The sequence below is a fragment of the Anopheles gambiae genome, chromosome 2 (assembly GCF_943734735.2).
Source record: "Anopheles gambiae chromosome 2, idAnoGambNW_F1_1, whole genome shotgun sequence".
Taxonomy (NCBI): Eukaryota; Metazoa; Arthropoda; class Insecta; order Diptera; family Culicidae; genus Anopheles; species Anopheles gambiae.
Window position 1 is genome coordinate 34065882 of NC_064601.1, and position 14068 is coordinate 34079949.

General features: G+C 43.6%; 3 protein-coding genes across 13 annotated transcripts in view; 2 read left to right on the plus strand and 1 right to left on the minus strand.

Annotated features, from left to right (window-relative positions):
• LOC1273910 (uncharacterized protein ZK1073.1) overlaps nt 1–7679 on the minus strand; it is a 47822-nt gene extending 40143 nt beyond the window's left edge. Inside the window, exon 1 of one of the 7 annotated variants that reach the window (XM_061641603.1) lies at nt 7496–7679. The gene's annotated coding sequence lies outside the window, so the exon portion shown is untranslated. Of the gene's footprint in view, nt 1–1410; nt 1976–7495 lie in introns of those variants that run through there. The other 6 variants (XM_061641597.1, XM_061641602.1, XM_061641600.1 and 3 more) reach the window with 6 other exon arrangements.
• A 149-nt stretch (nt 7680–7828) lies between these two features.
• LOC1273913 (uncharacterized) lies at nt 7829–9614 on the plus strand. 2 transcript variants are annotated; one of them, XM_312948.5, is made up of 3 exons: nt 7829–8540; nt 8677–9300; nt 9367–9614. In XM_312948.5, the coding sequence occupies exons 1-3, from the start codon at nt 8499–8501 to the stop codon at nt 9553–9555; spliced, it is 855 nt and encodes a 284-aa protein (XP_312948.4). In that variant the 5' UTR covers nt 7829–8498; the 3' UTR covers nt 9556–9614. The 2 variants fall into 2 exon arrangements, with proteins under 2 accessions (XP_312948.4, XP_061497595.1); XM_061641611.1 differs by having other exon boundaries at nt 7920–8057.
• Nucleotides 9615–10057: 443 nt separating this feature from the next.
• LOC1273914 (protein jagunal) lies at nt 10058–14064 on the plus strand. 4 transcript variants are annotated; one of them, XM_312949.4, is made up of 4 exons: nt 10058–10316; nt 10384–10699; nt 11551–11923; nt 12250–14064. In XM_312949.4, exons 2-4 carry the CDS (start codon nt 10611–10613, stop codon nt 12379–12381), a joined length of 594 nt encoding a protein of 197 aa, XP_312949.1. In that variant the 5' UTR covers nt 10058–10316; nt 10384–10610; the 3' UTR covers nt 12382–14064. The 4 variants fall into 4 exon arrangements, with proteins under 4 accessions (XP_312949.1, XP_061497596.1, XP_061497597.1 ...); XM_061641612.1 differs by having other exon boundaries at nt 10193–10316; nt 11551–11929; XM_061641613.1 differs by having other exon boundaries at nt 10227–10321; nt 11551–11929.
• Nucleotides 14065–14068: the final 4 nt, after the last annotated feature.

The window sequence follows — 14068 nt, forward strand, 5'->3', positions numbered from 1 at the left end:
CTTTTGTTGTATTTTTTTTATTTTTTACAATGTTTTTGTCAAGCAGAAATGATTGAAAATTCATCATTCAAGATTTAATTGACTTTTAATCATCTATATGTTATGTTATAAGCTTATTAAATACAGTTTGCAGTACATTTTTGACCTCTCAAAAGTACCCAAATCATAAAAGAAAATTTGGTCAACTTAAAAGACATGTTTTGTTTGAAAAGCTTTAATTAAATTGATGTTATAACTAAATTTTTTATTTAAATTCAAATTGATTGATCATCATTTCAAGATGAAAAATCATCTTCAGGAAATAAATTAAAAAAATTGAAGCACAAATATTGTCACAAAAAGCATAAATTGGTGCTTTACAGACAAGAATTGATGACAAGGAAGCAAGTATTGGTACTTAAGTAGCTTTCTGTCACAGAAGCTAGAATTTTTTTGATAATTATTTCAGCTTTCGGTCAAAAAAGGCATAATTTTCTGGCCAATTTTAACTACAACGAACCGATCTAAAGAAAACCTATTACGTGCTACTTCAACGAAGCCCAATAATGACTAGAGCAGAGTGAATCGATTGGCCTATTAATGCCAACTGCTAGCATCGCACCACTGATGTGATACAAATTTCATCCCCTTTTCATCACTAATTTGTATTTTCTTTCTGCAGTATGATCTAACTGTGAGTTTTGCCAATCGTATCGATAGCAAAACATATCGTCCATTATATTCCTCTTGCCATTTACCGCCAAACAAACGCTTATCGAGCTATTGAAGACGTGCCGTGAATGCAGAATCTGTTCAGTTGTTCTTACTGCTGATGCATCTACCAAACGCCCGATCCGCCATCCGACACGTGCCAATGGGATGGGATCGTTCGATATAATAGTCACAAACAAACAACGCACACACACGCGCACACACACGATTGCTGGAATGGGAGGGCTGGTCGCAGCAGCACTGCCATATTGACCTGGACTTCGGCTCGCTAATAGCGTTTGACCAATTTGATTGAATTTCGTTATTCGAATCGATCGCGGTACCGAGGTGTGAAGACGAGAGGGAAGTGGGGGAGGGTGGGTGTCTCGCTCATTCACTCACTTACGACTTCACACCCAGCGACCGTGCGCACGAATTGTTTTAATGCTTCGACACGAGATGCACACCTAGTTTAATCGGTCCCCTGGGTGGTTTGTGGGGGGGTGGGAGTTGTCATTGTGGGTGGGTTGAGGTTGATTTTAAAACAAACACAAGGGGTCAGAAAGGGAAAGAGAGGGTGGGTGGGAATGTTTAAACCATGCACAGGTCCGAGAACATTAAAGGTTGGTTACACTCTCGGGCCGACCCGACGAGCAATTGGGAGGAGAAACGTGCGTTAAAATTAACCATTCAATATCGGTCTTTTTGCCGTTTCCGTACAGATCGCATACACACACACACACACGCGTGCAGAGTATCCTGAGGACGAACGGTTGCACATAGGCGCTGCAAAGGTGAAGTTCAAAGTCAATCGAAGACGATCTTTGCTGGGCCGACGTTCGAATTTGGCGACCATTGTCAAATCCAATCGTGCTGTTGCTGGGACGATTTTATGCAACATTTTCACTCTACACGGGCCAGCAACAAACTCTTTGTCACGGTGAGAGTTTTAACGTATCGCACTTCACACTGTCACACTGTTCCAAAGTCGGTAAAGAGGCAAAACTGTGCCACAACAAAGGCTACACCTCCCCTCTTTAAATGCAGTTACCGAAGAAACACTCCAAACGCCGCCAACGCACACGGGAAACTGTTCCTTGTCTTGTTCGGTTTGCCGCTTTGCTAAGAGCCCAGCTTTTCCACACGCAACGCTCGCTCTGAATCTCTGAGAATCCGTCCGATCAGATTACACAAATCAAACTGACCGCCCTCGAATCGACGCAGCGGCACAAAACACACCGAGCCCGAGCACCGAGCAGCGGCAACGGCTGCAGCGCGGTTTGGTAGTATGCTGTAGTACGGCTTTACCCCTTGCGATCCCTCCGCGCCCGACCACCATATGGTGCAGGTTCGTTGGGTGGTGGTGTTGGATGGGAAGGGTGCGCTTTTTCCCTCTCTCTATGCGGTACGTACGTGTCACGAAGGAAACCGGCGATCTTGATTCTAACGCCTTCCCTAACACGTACACACATGCTAAAGGAGGCACACACAAACACACACACACATGCGCGCTCAAAACACGATCGTCTGTCCCTTGCTTTTTTTCGGATCAAGATCGTGGGCGGCAGGGACGGTGGTGGTTGTGACCAAAGGAAAATAATTACCACTTCTTCCCCGCCACATGCGCCGCTTCTTCTCCGCACACTGTGAGTGGAGGGGCGAGAGAAGGGCGTCTCTTTACCCGCCTCCCCCAACTGGTTGCATCTTTTAACACAATCGACCTGAACACACACTGTTACGCCAGCTGTTGCTGGTTTTTGGGGTGGGGAGTGTGTGTGTGTGTGTGTGTGTGTGTGTGTGTGTGTGAGTGTGTGTGTTTTTTTTCTGTTCCAACCTAATTGCCAGTATCAGTTCGTCTGTCATTTTGGAGGGGTGTGGAAATTTCTTAAAATTGTGTGGGAGTGTTCTTTTCAAAACTTCTTAGAGGAAGGAGATTTTATAGTGTTTGTGCTTTTTTACAGCTGTAGATTACTATTTAAGTTCTTGTGTTGGGTTTTAAGTAAAGCTATTGAATGAAGAATTATAAATATTTTAAACAACATAATGCAGTTTAATAGATAATCTTTGCAGCGTGTTTCCGATTCTTGTGGTTTCACTTTTAATCCTTTGTCAGGGGTCGGCAAAGGGCTCAGGAGTTTTTCTAATGCACTTCTTCTTCATCGACTGGACAAAATAGTGTTCAGTTAGGGCAATTAGATTTTATATTTTTTATAGTTGATAGTTTACCTATATAGTACGCATTTTTATGCGATTTTTTTAAAAACCGTTTTCTAAAATATTCCCTTAAATCAAACAGCTCTATTAATAAAATTCTGCATTTTATTTTTTGTTTTATATTTTTTGTCTGATACACTAGATGATTTTGTTTAAATTCTTTATGTTCAGTTAAAATTTATAATTAAAAAATATTCTACAATAATATTCATATTTCTGGGGGGAAATGTGCGCTTTGGTTCCGGTTTCGATCCGGTTTCCATCAGTCCAGATTTTCTCTCAACCCATCCTTTTAATGGTATTCAACGATTAAAGAAATACAAGAACATTTTTGAATTATGAATTTTTAATAAACATGAAAAGTTTCAAGCAAACCATCTATCTAATAAAACATAAAATATAAAACAACTTGTGAACTTTTGTATCCTGATATTTGACTAAAATACTCGCTTCTTTGCGAATCATTTCCAATCTCTATCCAGGGATTATCACAATAATCTTAATATGATTAAAAGTAACATAGAAATATGCAGCTTAATGTTTGACTTCTCCTGATCTACTGGTCTCTGATCTGAAGCACATAATCTCGGGTTATTCGAGGTTAAATTAGAAGCCTAATATTGAATTTCAATTTTTTCTTTATTCAAAGATTTTAATTTAATTAATAAATTAATTTAACTTACTTCGCATTCAGTTCACATTATGGCCCTTTTCTGAAATACTGTGCCAACCCCTGCATATACATAAGCCTCACCAGTTTTCCTCTTCATTTCCATCCGGCTCTGGCAGGGGTGGAAGGGGGGAGGGGGTTAGTGGTTCCAACAAAAACCTTACAAACGACAAATGTCATCAGCAGGGGGTTTATACAAGGTTCGTTCCTCTTAACGATTTCTTTATTTTTCCCTCCGAACCGGGCGACGACTCCCTTTTCACGCCGGTGGATAAAGCGTGCTGAAGTCATAAAGTAAGATCCCCCGCCGGTGCATTCGTCAAGTAAAAATACACCTCAACCACCCCCGCGGACGTCCCCCGGTCCCGGACTAAATATGCTTGCACCGTGCTACGAATCGTCACCGTGCACCGTGCACGTTCAGACGGAATTTGTGAACCGTTTTGCTGCCTTCGGTGTCTTCGGTGACTGCTCACGGTGACCGAATTTTACGAAACGTATAACGGCTGGGGGAACCAACATTGGGAAGCGGGTTGGACGCTGGGACGGTCATTAAGATCGGTGTGACATTTTTAGAATCATTTTTTGGTTGTGTGTGAGCGAGTTTGGTTTGTTTTCCTCGTATTTTTGCTTTATTGTTGACTTTTTTGCTTGGGTCAACTTCTTTTGGTTCATCCATTTTTTCCGATATTTTTACACAAAATTGTTGATTGTTTGAAATGTCTTGATTTGTTTCAATTTATTGTAATCTTATTGACGAAAAATCTGTTTTTTTCTGGGTTTACTTCAATCATTTCCATTTTTACATTTTTACTTTAAATTGCTCTCTTTAATTTTTCATTCAAATCGTTCATAATTTTGTTCTTAAATGTTGCATAAGCAAGCCATCATATTCATTAAATAGTGCCCATTTTCAGAAGGAAAGCTTTCCCGTGTACCTTAAAAAGTAACCTTCCATCTGGAATTATTCACCAACAGCCACACACACACACGCCTCTCAGCCAAACTCCTCGAAAATGAGACGTGCTGGTGGTTCGGCTCGGTGGTGGCAATTCCCCTCGGGACATATTAAGCATCCCATTGGTCCCGGGAACGTCTTACTTTGCTCTCGTTGTGTTTCGTTGTTTGTTTGTCTGCTGCTGCTGCTGCTGCTGGCTTCTATGGTGCAAAGGCAATCCCCTTTACTACCACTCCCAATCACCTATTCCACTCCATTAGAGAGAGAGTTTTCTGAAAAGACCAGTGCCGGTTCGTAGCTTTTGGCTGGCCCCGGGCAAAAACACACCGCCAAGCCTCTGCATTCTCAAACAAAAATATATGAAAATCTCAACACCCCGAAGGAAAACACCCGAAGGAACGTGCTGTATGCACGTGTGTGTGTGTGTGTGAGAGAGTTTGGTGAAAAACAAGAAACATTGTGTTCGGGGTTGTGTGAGGAGGTTCGGGCAAAAAAGGGGAGAGATGGTTTATTTTGGGGCGAACAGAGAACATCGATCGCAAGTATCGGTCGTTGGTGGGCAGCTCGAGTACGATGCACCACAGTGTATAATTATGCAGATGCGTGGTAAGCGAAGGAGCGGAACGGAACCGAGCGAACATTTCAACGAAATGAAAACGAATTCGTTTGTTCTTTATGCGGGGAAACTGGCAAAGGGAAAAATCGGACGGAAAACCCTGAATTTTTCTGCTCACTTGTCTATCGGAAACCGAAGGGCTTTTGCCGAGCAGTTTAAATGGCATGGGGCGCATCGAAGGTGAAATAATTGGAAGAAGTTGTTTGGCAAGGTACCAACAGCAACAGGTTTGCAAGGAAATAAATCCACCCCACCAGGGCCGGGAGGGTTTGGAAAATGCGTTCATTTCGAGGAAATGAGCGGAGGTGATTATTAGTTCACCAACCTGAATTGGCTGAACGAGTGTGATTGGAAAGTTTTGCTTCGTAGAATCGTTTAATTTGTTGCTATGTGGCCCACGAAACTCGAATGTACAAATTGTACACGAAGAAGAAAGCAACACCGGGAAAACATATTACGAACAATTACTATGAAACATAATTTCAACAAATAAAATGTGTCATTTGCTTCGGAAAATTTATAACAAAATGTATTTGTTCCATCAGATATTGAGCAAAAATAAATTTTTTAATAATTTAAATTAATAATAATTGTAAATTGTGTCCCATAATAATAGAACTAATTTAAAAAAATGCTAAGCTTATAACTTTTGAAGGTTATTAGGTAAATAGCAATCGTAGGGAACTTATTTCCCATTTTTTATTTAAATGTTGCTTTTGTAATGATTACGTTTACAGTCAGCCTTACAAATACGAGACTAGCCCGCGCCAGTTGATGACAAATTGAATGATCAAATCGTTGTTAGGAAGGCTCTTTTCCACTTATAGTTAAGCATTGCAGAATATTGTATTGCCTGAACTGATTTTTCAGGCTGTAGAATGACCGGTTGGCAGCCAGCATCCTTGCGCGCAACTCAACTTCCATACTGTTGTCGTTGCTGACCTTTGACCCAAGATAGGTGAATTGTGGGACGACTTCAAAAGTGCGTTCACCTATCTGCACGTCACGCCTACGTAGATTCGGATTATTTATTGGTAGGTCCGCTGATGTTGCCACCATCAGTTTGGTATTTGCCTCGTTTATCTGCAATCCCAGGTTCTCTGCCGCCTGCTCGATCCCTTGGTAGGCTTCTGCTACATAGGAGAGCCGCAGACCAATGATGTCTATATCATCAGCGTATGCCAGGATCTGGGTTGACTTATAGAAGATGGTTCCCGTAGTCTCCACCCTCGAATCGCGGATGGCCCTCTCTAGCGCCAAGTTGAATAGGAGACAGGCAAGCCCGTCCCCCTGGCGCAGACCCTTGGTGGTAGCAAAAGGTCCTGAGAGTTTTCCATCCACCCTCACGAATGTATCACTACTAAATAAATTATGACCCACTTTTCACTGTCCTTTCCGACGGTTCCATTCGGGCTATTCTCCTGGTTAAAGGATTATCTATTCAGATTTTTACTGCTTGCTAATTTTAAAAGTCTGAAAAGTCGTTAGGATTACTCAGGTGATTAGGAAAAACATTTTAAAACATCTCGAAAGCTGATACTCTATTTCATGGTGATGAATTTCATGCAACATATAGAATTTGTTTTTTTAGTATCTATCAATCCACTAGTAAACAGAGGACTTGTGTGACATGTTGTAGGGCTGGTGGTTAAAGCTTGTCTGTTTAATTGCTAATAAGTTGTGGTGCTGAAACTAAAATATATTTTTACAACTAAAAATTATATTTCATCGTTCATCGTAATACAATGCTTGAAACGAGTAGAACATTTCTCTTTTAAATGAAATTTAAAAAAAAAACCCTTTTTTACTCAGTTCTACCGCGCATTTAAGTTCTAAATTTCGTTTATATTGAATCCACATTATTTTTTCTTGATAATTTCTCGCAAATACAACTGAAACGATCAATTCCTAATGCAAAACATATCACTGTAAAACAATCTTCAAAATGGCAAGTAATTTGCATTTTGTTCATGCCTCGCATCCGTTTTCATTGGATTTAATTAAGTTTTAATGTCTTTTAAAATATTTAAAAAAAAACCTTCCAAGATTTTTTTTTTGTGAAATAATATAACAACAATCATCGACAGCTTACACTTGTGATGCGATATGAAATTTACTTAAACATAATGTTAAATAGATTGGCGTGAAAGATTGATTTTAAATACAACTATCCTTTTTTACTATTTTTTTTTGTTTTTGATTAATACAATCCTTGGGTCTTATGCCAGACATTCGCCCTTGGTATGACTATGCCTAACAAAATTTGGTAAAATAAATTTACATAATTTTAATAAATGCAATAAATTCAAAAACTCATTCTATGCACTTCAAGCCGCACTATACCTACCTGTTCTTACGTACATCCTGCGCAATCCAGACATTTGAACAATTACGCAATGGAGGGATTACGCACGTGAGCACTTACACCGGCCGACGCTAATCAGCAGTGCGAGATGCAACGAGGCCAACAAGTCATCAAAATAAACAGAAAGAAGCAACATACAAAAAAAATCCATCAGTATGTCCATCAAAAGGCGCAGTTAGCACTTGCCCCATTCAATTGCAGCTGGGTGTCAGTATGATCCACATTCAAACACACACATGAGCTGCCGAGCAAACAGTGCATGATTAGGCATACACTTTCCCGCGCCCGAGACGGGCATGCCAAGCAGCTCATAACGAGTTCTAATCGGATGTCGGAGTTGATCACTTGACACAACCGTTGGTTTGTAACAACCGGGCGGCATCGCACCGGCATCACGAAACTAGCTTTCATTAGTGGGAAGTTGCACCTCGTCCGGACCCAAACCGTTGGCTTCCACCATACGCTGGCCACTAATGGCACTGCTGATTATCGTTCAATTTGCACCATTTAGTAGCGTCGCGAGTAAAGCGAACGGTTTTGGGAGGTAAGTGTACTGTGGTGCGTCTCGGTTTGTGCACACCACCAAAGTGCATTCTAATGAGGGACAATCGTTGGGGCCGGGCAGGTGGCAATTGTGAAAAATCACGACCCACCGTTTCTGGCAATTTCCATGTCCAACGAGATGATAAGTGTTACGTGCCGCACGTCAGCAGTGTGCGTCGGAAGTGATGGCTTCCAGGCGGGATCGCGAAGTCGTCGCTTCCTGTTTTGCCGGGCCGTGTGCTGCGAGCCGAGAATAGATCGTGGATTGTGTAATTTACATCATGTGCTGGTGCCCGTATTCAGGTGCAGATCACTTGATCGTGTGTCAGCATAAACTCACCGTTGCGAAATCATATCGGACGGAGCGGGAGAGATCGGGAACGGGGACGTTCATTGGGGGGGTAATCACGAGGATGGACATTTGTCTAGTGTGGTTGTACCGATGAAAACAACCAGTGGCTGGGGTGTCAAACCCACATGCAAGGTAGTGTGCGTTACGCGTGTGATTGCTTCTGTTGTTTGAGGTTATCAGGCCTTTTTTTTGCTTTGTTAATTAATCATTCCACTAACATGAACCATTCATGACTTGCTTCCCTGTTGAACGCTCCAACGCCGTTCAGTTTGATTACAGCGTTCGGTACGATCGTGCTCCGTTCGCTGGCACGATGAAGCGCACTTTCGATTACCATCCGCCAACGATTTGCTACGACAAGCCAGCGATGGCCGTCGTCTCCAAAGACGAGTACGAATCCCGTCGGATTCGGGCGCTGGCCGGCACCCGCGTGCTGGAGCTGATCGTGCCGAAACGATCGGCCCGCACGTGGACGATGCAGGCCGGCGATGTGTGCCGCGTGTCCCTTCCCGAAGGGTCGCAGGTCGGCGATTTGAATCTGTGGAACCTGGAGCACCCCCGGCAGGAACGGTTCTTTTCGGGCAAAACGCGCCAGATCCATTCGACGCACCTGAAAACGTACGATCGGCTGTGGAGCTGCTTTCCGTACCTGCGGCCGATGGCCACGTTTGTGCGGGATTCGCTCGCAGACTACGGCATCGATCGGGATGGCGGATCGCTGCACGATGTGGTCGGGACGAGGTGTGATGACTACATCTACAAGCTTATTACGGGGCAGGATCGGTTCGGCAGCTGCCACAGCTACCTGACCGAGGCCGTGAAGGAGCACGGTTTGGGCGAGGAGGATGTGCACGACACGTGGAACATTTTCATGTGCACCGGGTTTACGCGGGTGAGTAGCTTTGTCGGATGGATTGCGGAAAGTGCATTTCTTACATGTTTTGTTTGTTTGTTACAGGACACTCAGCAGTACTTTTGTAAGCCAAGTCCCGCTCGGAAAGGTGACTGCATTGAGTTTTTGGCGGAAATGAATCTGCTCGTTGCGCTCAGCGCTTGCCCGCAGGGTGATGTTTCGATACAGGTCGGCCAGAAAGTGCCGGACGAAAAGTGTTTCCCATTGCTGGTGGAGGTTTTCCGAGCGAATTGATGCGCTGTGCGATAGAATCAAGACCATAATACATTAATACAGCTCTTTATTAAATTAAATGTTTGCAACGCTTTTAATTAGCTTTGTTTGGATGTTAAACTGTTGGTTGGTCTCTTGATCGTTTACGTGCGTGTGAAAATGTGCTCAAATTCTGCTCAGTAACGTCAATTTTAAATTCAAAAACGATACCCTGAACGTACGCAGCCAGATATATCCGCAGCCCTAAAACTCGCCAACGGTGCAAATTTCCCTCACTGGCGATGCTTTTTGTAAGTCGTTGTGACGGTTTTTGACATTTTGAGCGACGATTTTTTAGGGTGCGCTAGTGTGCGATTGTGTTGGTGGGCAAAATTAACGATAAAATTAATCAAAACGAGCACTGCTGGCAAGTAAAGCAAGGGTAGAGAAAATGAGCGAGATGCAGCGATATTCGAACGTCAAAAACCCTCGCCATGTTGTACGGGTGTTTGAACAATGGTAATCAATCGAGTTTTTAAAAATAATAATTATTTTCCATTTTTTTAAAAGAACTTCTGACCTGTTGCCTTTCATTTTTGTTTCTTTATCCATAAATTTTTCTTCAAATATGACTCATGGTTTAAATAACAATTAATTTCATAATTAAATAGTTTGTTATCACCCGGTTTGTCCTCGACGCTTCCCACCGTACCAAAAGACGATCTGGCGAACTGTTGTCAGTTTTGAGAATTTCGCACGCACACACACACTTTTTTTAATTCTGTATCCAAAAAGCAGTGAAAGTACGGTTCGTTTCATCCGACAATTCTTCCCAATGGTGCTCGCGCTATAGTTCGATCCTTTTTCCAGGCGCTTTTGGTGGCTTCAGTGGTGTGCAAGAAACGGGACACCAAAATTCAGCCGCCCCCGGGAACCTGTTGGAGGACCATACGGTACCAGGAGCCAAGCGAGCGACCGAAATCACTCCGACGATTGCAGTACACCGGGTGGCCCGTTGTGTGCACGGCAAAAAGTACTAACGACTCCGAGTTAGTGAGAAGCATCCCGCCGCCCTTCCCTTCCCGCCAGCAAACGCGATGGCTTCCCGTGGCGGACCGATGGTGCTCGGGACAGATGGAACCGACTTCGAGCACAGACAGCGCGTGGCCGCACACTACCAAATCAGGTGCTAATTATGGTTTCCACTGTCAAGGAGCGATTATGCCAAGGGATTATAGCAGGGCGAGGGTTGCAAAACAAAGCGCGCTCCTCGCTGGGGTGGGAAAAGCGCCTAAAAATCGTTCCGTGGTTTGGTAACGTGCGACAGTGTGTCCGGTGTAGAGCTGAGGTGCGCGCTGCCGAAGCATGTTCAGAAGCATTGGAATATTTTATTTTTCCCTTTGGTAGTGCGATAGAATTTTGCTTCATTGTTAAAAATAGCCGTACAATCAGGAACGCCCCGCGAGCGGTTTGCGAGTGAGAGAGAAAGAGCGAGCAGGCATACCCGTTGTCGGTTTGAGTATGCGAGTTCAATTTTGCGTGCATGTGTGTCAATTTTGAGGCAAGCGTGTGGGTGCATCAATTCTCAACCAGGATATTGATACGCTACGATGCATCAATTATCCTTGTGATGCACCGACTGTGCGCTGTGGCTTTCCACGAACACCAAAACACACCCGCCATCCGTGCCAACTTGGATCTTTCTTTTCTGCAACGTGTACACACGCGTGTGACAGAGAGGGAAGAGGTTTGTTTTGATGCGGCAAACGTCACTTCAAACGATCGCCCCAAAAAGGGGTTTGGGGGGTATGAGCGCGTGAATAAGGGTGATTTTTATTTTGACCCGGCCTCTAGCCTGTACTGCATGATGCTAAGGTCATTTAAAGGCGTTATGCAGTACATGCATGAACAATTTAATACTCCATCATGTCCGCACAAAACAGATAAAAATGCTATCGTAATTATTTGCTTCAAAATGACCGTTATCAAAGCCATTTAAATGTTAGTTTAGCTAAACTAATGCCTTCGCTTTTCTAGCGCCCTCAACAAATCCCGATTAAAGTACTGCATCTTCTTCCACTATCTGCTGTTCTTCGTGATGCTCGTCAAACTGTCCGCCGACATACTGGACCGGCTCGACATCTTCATACTAGAAATCGAGGAGCTGCAGATACCGCCCCCGCTCTGGTGGGAATACTTCTGGTGCCTGTCCGTGTTTCTCTCCTTCATCGGGCTGGCGGCGGTGCGCGGCAATCGCGTGAACGATATGAAAAAGTACATGGTTGGCATTAGCACGATCGGGTTCGTGCCGCTGCTCTACTGCATCTTCTACTACCTGAACGATGTGCTCGAGTATCTCAACCTGGAGGAAGGTACCGAACTAGACGATACCGACATATTCGTCTGGCAGGTAATTGTTAGTACCCCGATTGGCGACGACATACAGCAAGTGGCGCGCGACGGATCCAATGTCAACTTAATTTTCCTTTCCATTCTTTCTTTTCATTTTCTTCACCACTTTGCTTGCTAACCTTTTCTTCTGCTGTGCTTTTGTGTCTGTTTGGGTGTTGCGCTTTCTGCCCTGCACCCGCTGCACTCTTTCACGTTATTTTACACGATTTTCTACTTTCCGGTTTTCAACATTTTGCACAATTGCGCACCCACTCATCACTGTTAAACAAACCGTTTTCTTTCTTTATCTTTCCGTGGTTCTAAAACCGATCCACTCTTTCGTAGGGCTATCCGTACGGACTGCTGTGGTACGGGTTCGTGCTAATGGCCTTCCAGGTGCACTTTTTCTCGCTGTTCTTTGCCTGGAATCTGATCAAAGCCTGGAGACAGCGTGGCGCACTCAAGAAGGGCCAGTAAGAAGGGAATGCACAGTGCGCGCTATCCTTCCATCCTCCGAAGCCGCGTGTATGGCGGCGCACCACTCGACAACGCTCAAACTGCACCCACTAACACACACACTTATATAAGCACCAGAACCACCCGAAACCCCCCCCCCCCCTGGAAGCGGAACAGCACTGTACGGGCGCTTTGCTCAATCAAATGCCCACCATGCGAGCGGCCTGGAAAGATGCAGACACTTCACCCTTCCCAAGCAAAACCCCATTCGACAAAGACAATATACCTAGTGTTCGTGTGGGTGAAGTGTGTCACACGACTAGTCTGTTGATGTAAACGATGGTAGAACTGTGTTACTATTCCGTAACGACGAAAGCATCCGGTAGCTTACTGTAATGAGCCGAAAAGCGACTGCTTCGCATGGCATGGTGTTACGTTTAGCGGACAGCAGCTAGCAATGAATGATATAAACGATCCCCCCCACTAGAAAATCCCCCCCCAGTTGAACCAATCCTGCCTGTGGACGGGCATACTGTTTCCGGATTTTGGTTACCAAAAAACGTATCCCGTTCGCTTGTTATGTTTTCGTACCTAGTTGTGTAAGTAGAAACACGTACAGAATCAAGCTGTGTTTCATTTTTTCGCTTCCACATTAGTAGCTGTTTTGTAATCGATTTAGCTTCATCATCATTGCCCGCATTATGCTTGGATGCATCACGTTGTAGGAAGCTTTTGTTTAGCCCTAGACAACGAATCTAAGCTCCGTTGAGGTAATGTGTAATGCTCGTACTGCCCCCATGGACAAAGCAACGTTAAGTAACAAACAACTTGAAGCAAGGAGGAAACGTTTAACATACACTGTGCTCAACTAGTTAATGTGTAGATGATGAATAAGACTAGCATCATTTTGCATCGTTATCATCGTTCATAGCAATGACTAAAAAGCTATTCCCCTTGTAAAGGAAGCGAAGGAACACACGGAAGAGATACCAACAGCGCCGAAGACGAACGAATGGAAAAGCGAAAACAGAACCGGAGAAAGATGGACGACGCTCTCTTGGTGTATAACTGGAATAACATCGACAGCACAGCAAGGTTTTGCCAACTGCCCCCCGTTGCTTGCGTTGAAGCTAGACCTAGAAATTAGATCTCCTTCACAAACTTTTATCAATCTTTTGTTTGTTTGTGTGTGTGTTTTTTTAAGTGTAATGTTTGATTTTGTTAATATACATTGTTTTTGTTATCCTTAGTGACCTCTCTCTCTCTGTTGTCCCAAGTTAAACCGATCCTAGTGCAATGAACGATCACACCTCTGCCCGCTCAACCCCAACCCGCCACGGGAATTGATTTTAATTTAAATGGCATCCGCTCTTACTTAAATGGGTTTTTGCTTTGTGCTGTACTGCTGACATGATATTAAGGAAAAGGCGAATGGAAAAATGACGACGACGACGACGACGACAACATTGACGACTATTTAAACGAGCAAGACAAGCTGTAAAACACGAATAGTAGGGAGGGGGAAAGAATGAAAGAAGAACGAAAAGAAGGAATGACTGTGAAGAGGAAATATTTTTTTAGTAGAAAACAAAAACACTGAGTAAACATAATCGAAAACTGTTCTTATGAAGTTTGTAGAGAAATTGAACTGTGCTTAAGAGTATATTGAATAAAAACTGGTTTACTTACAAAAAAAAAACAAAACGAT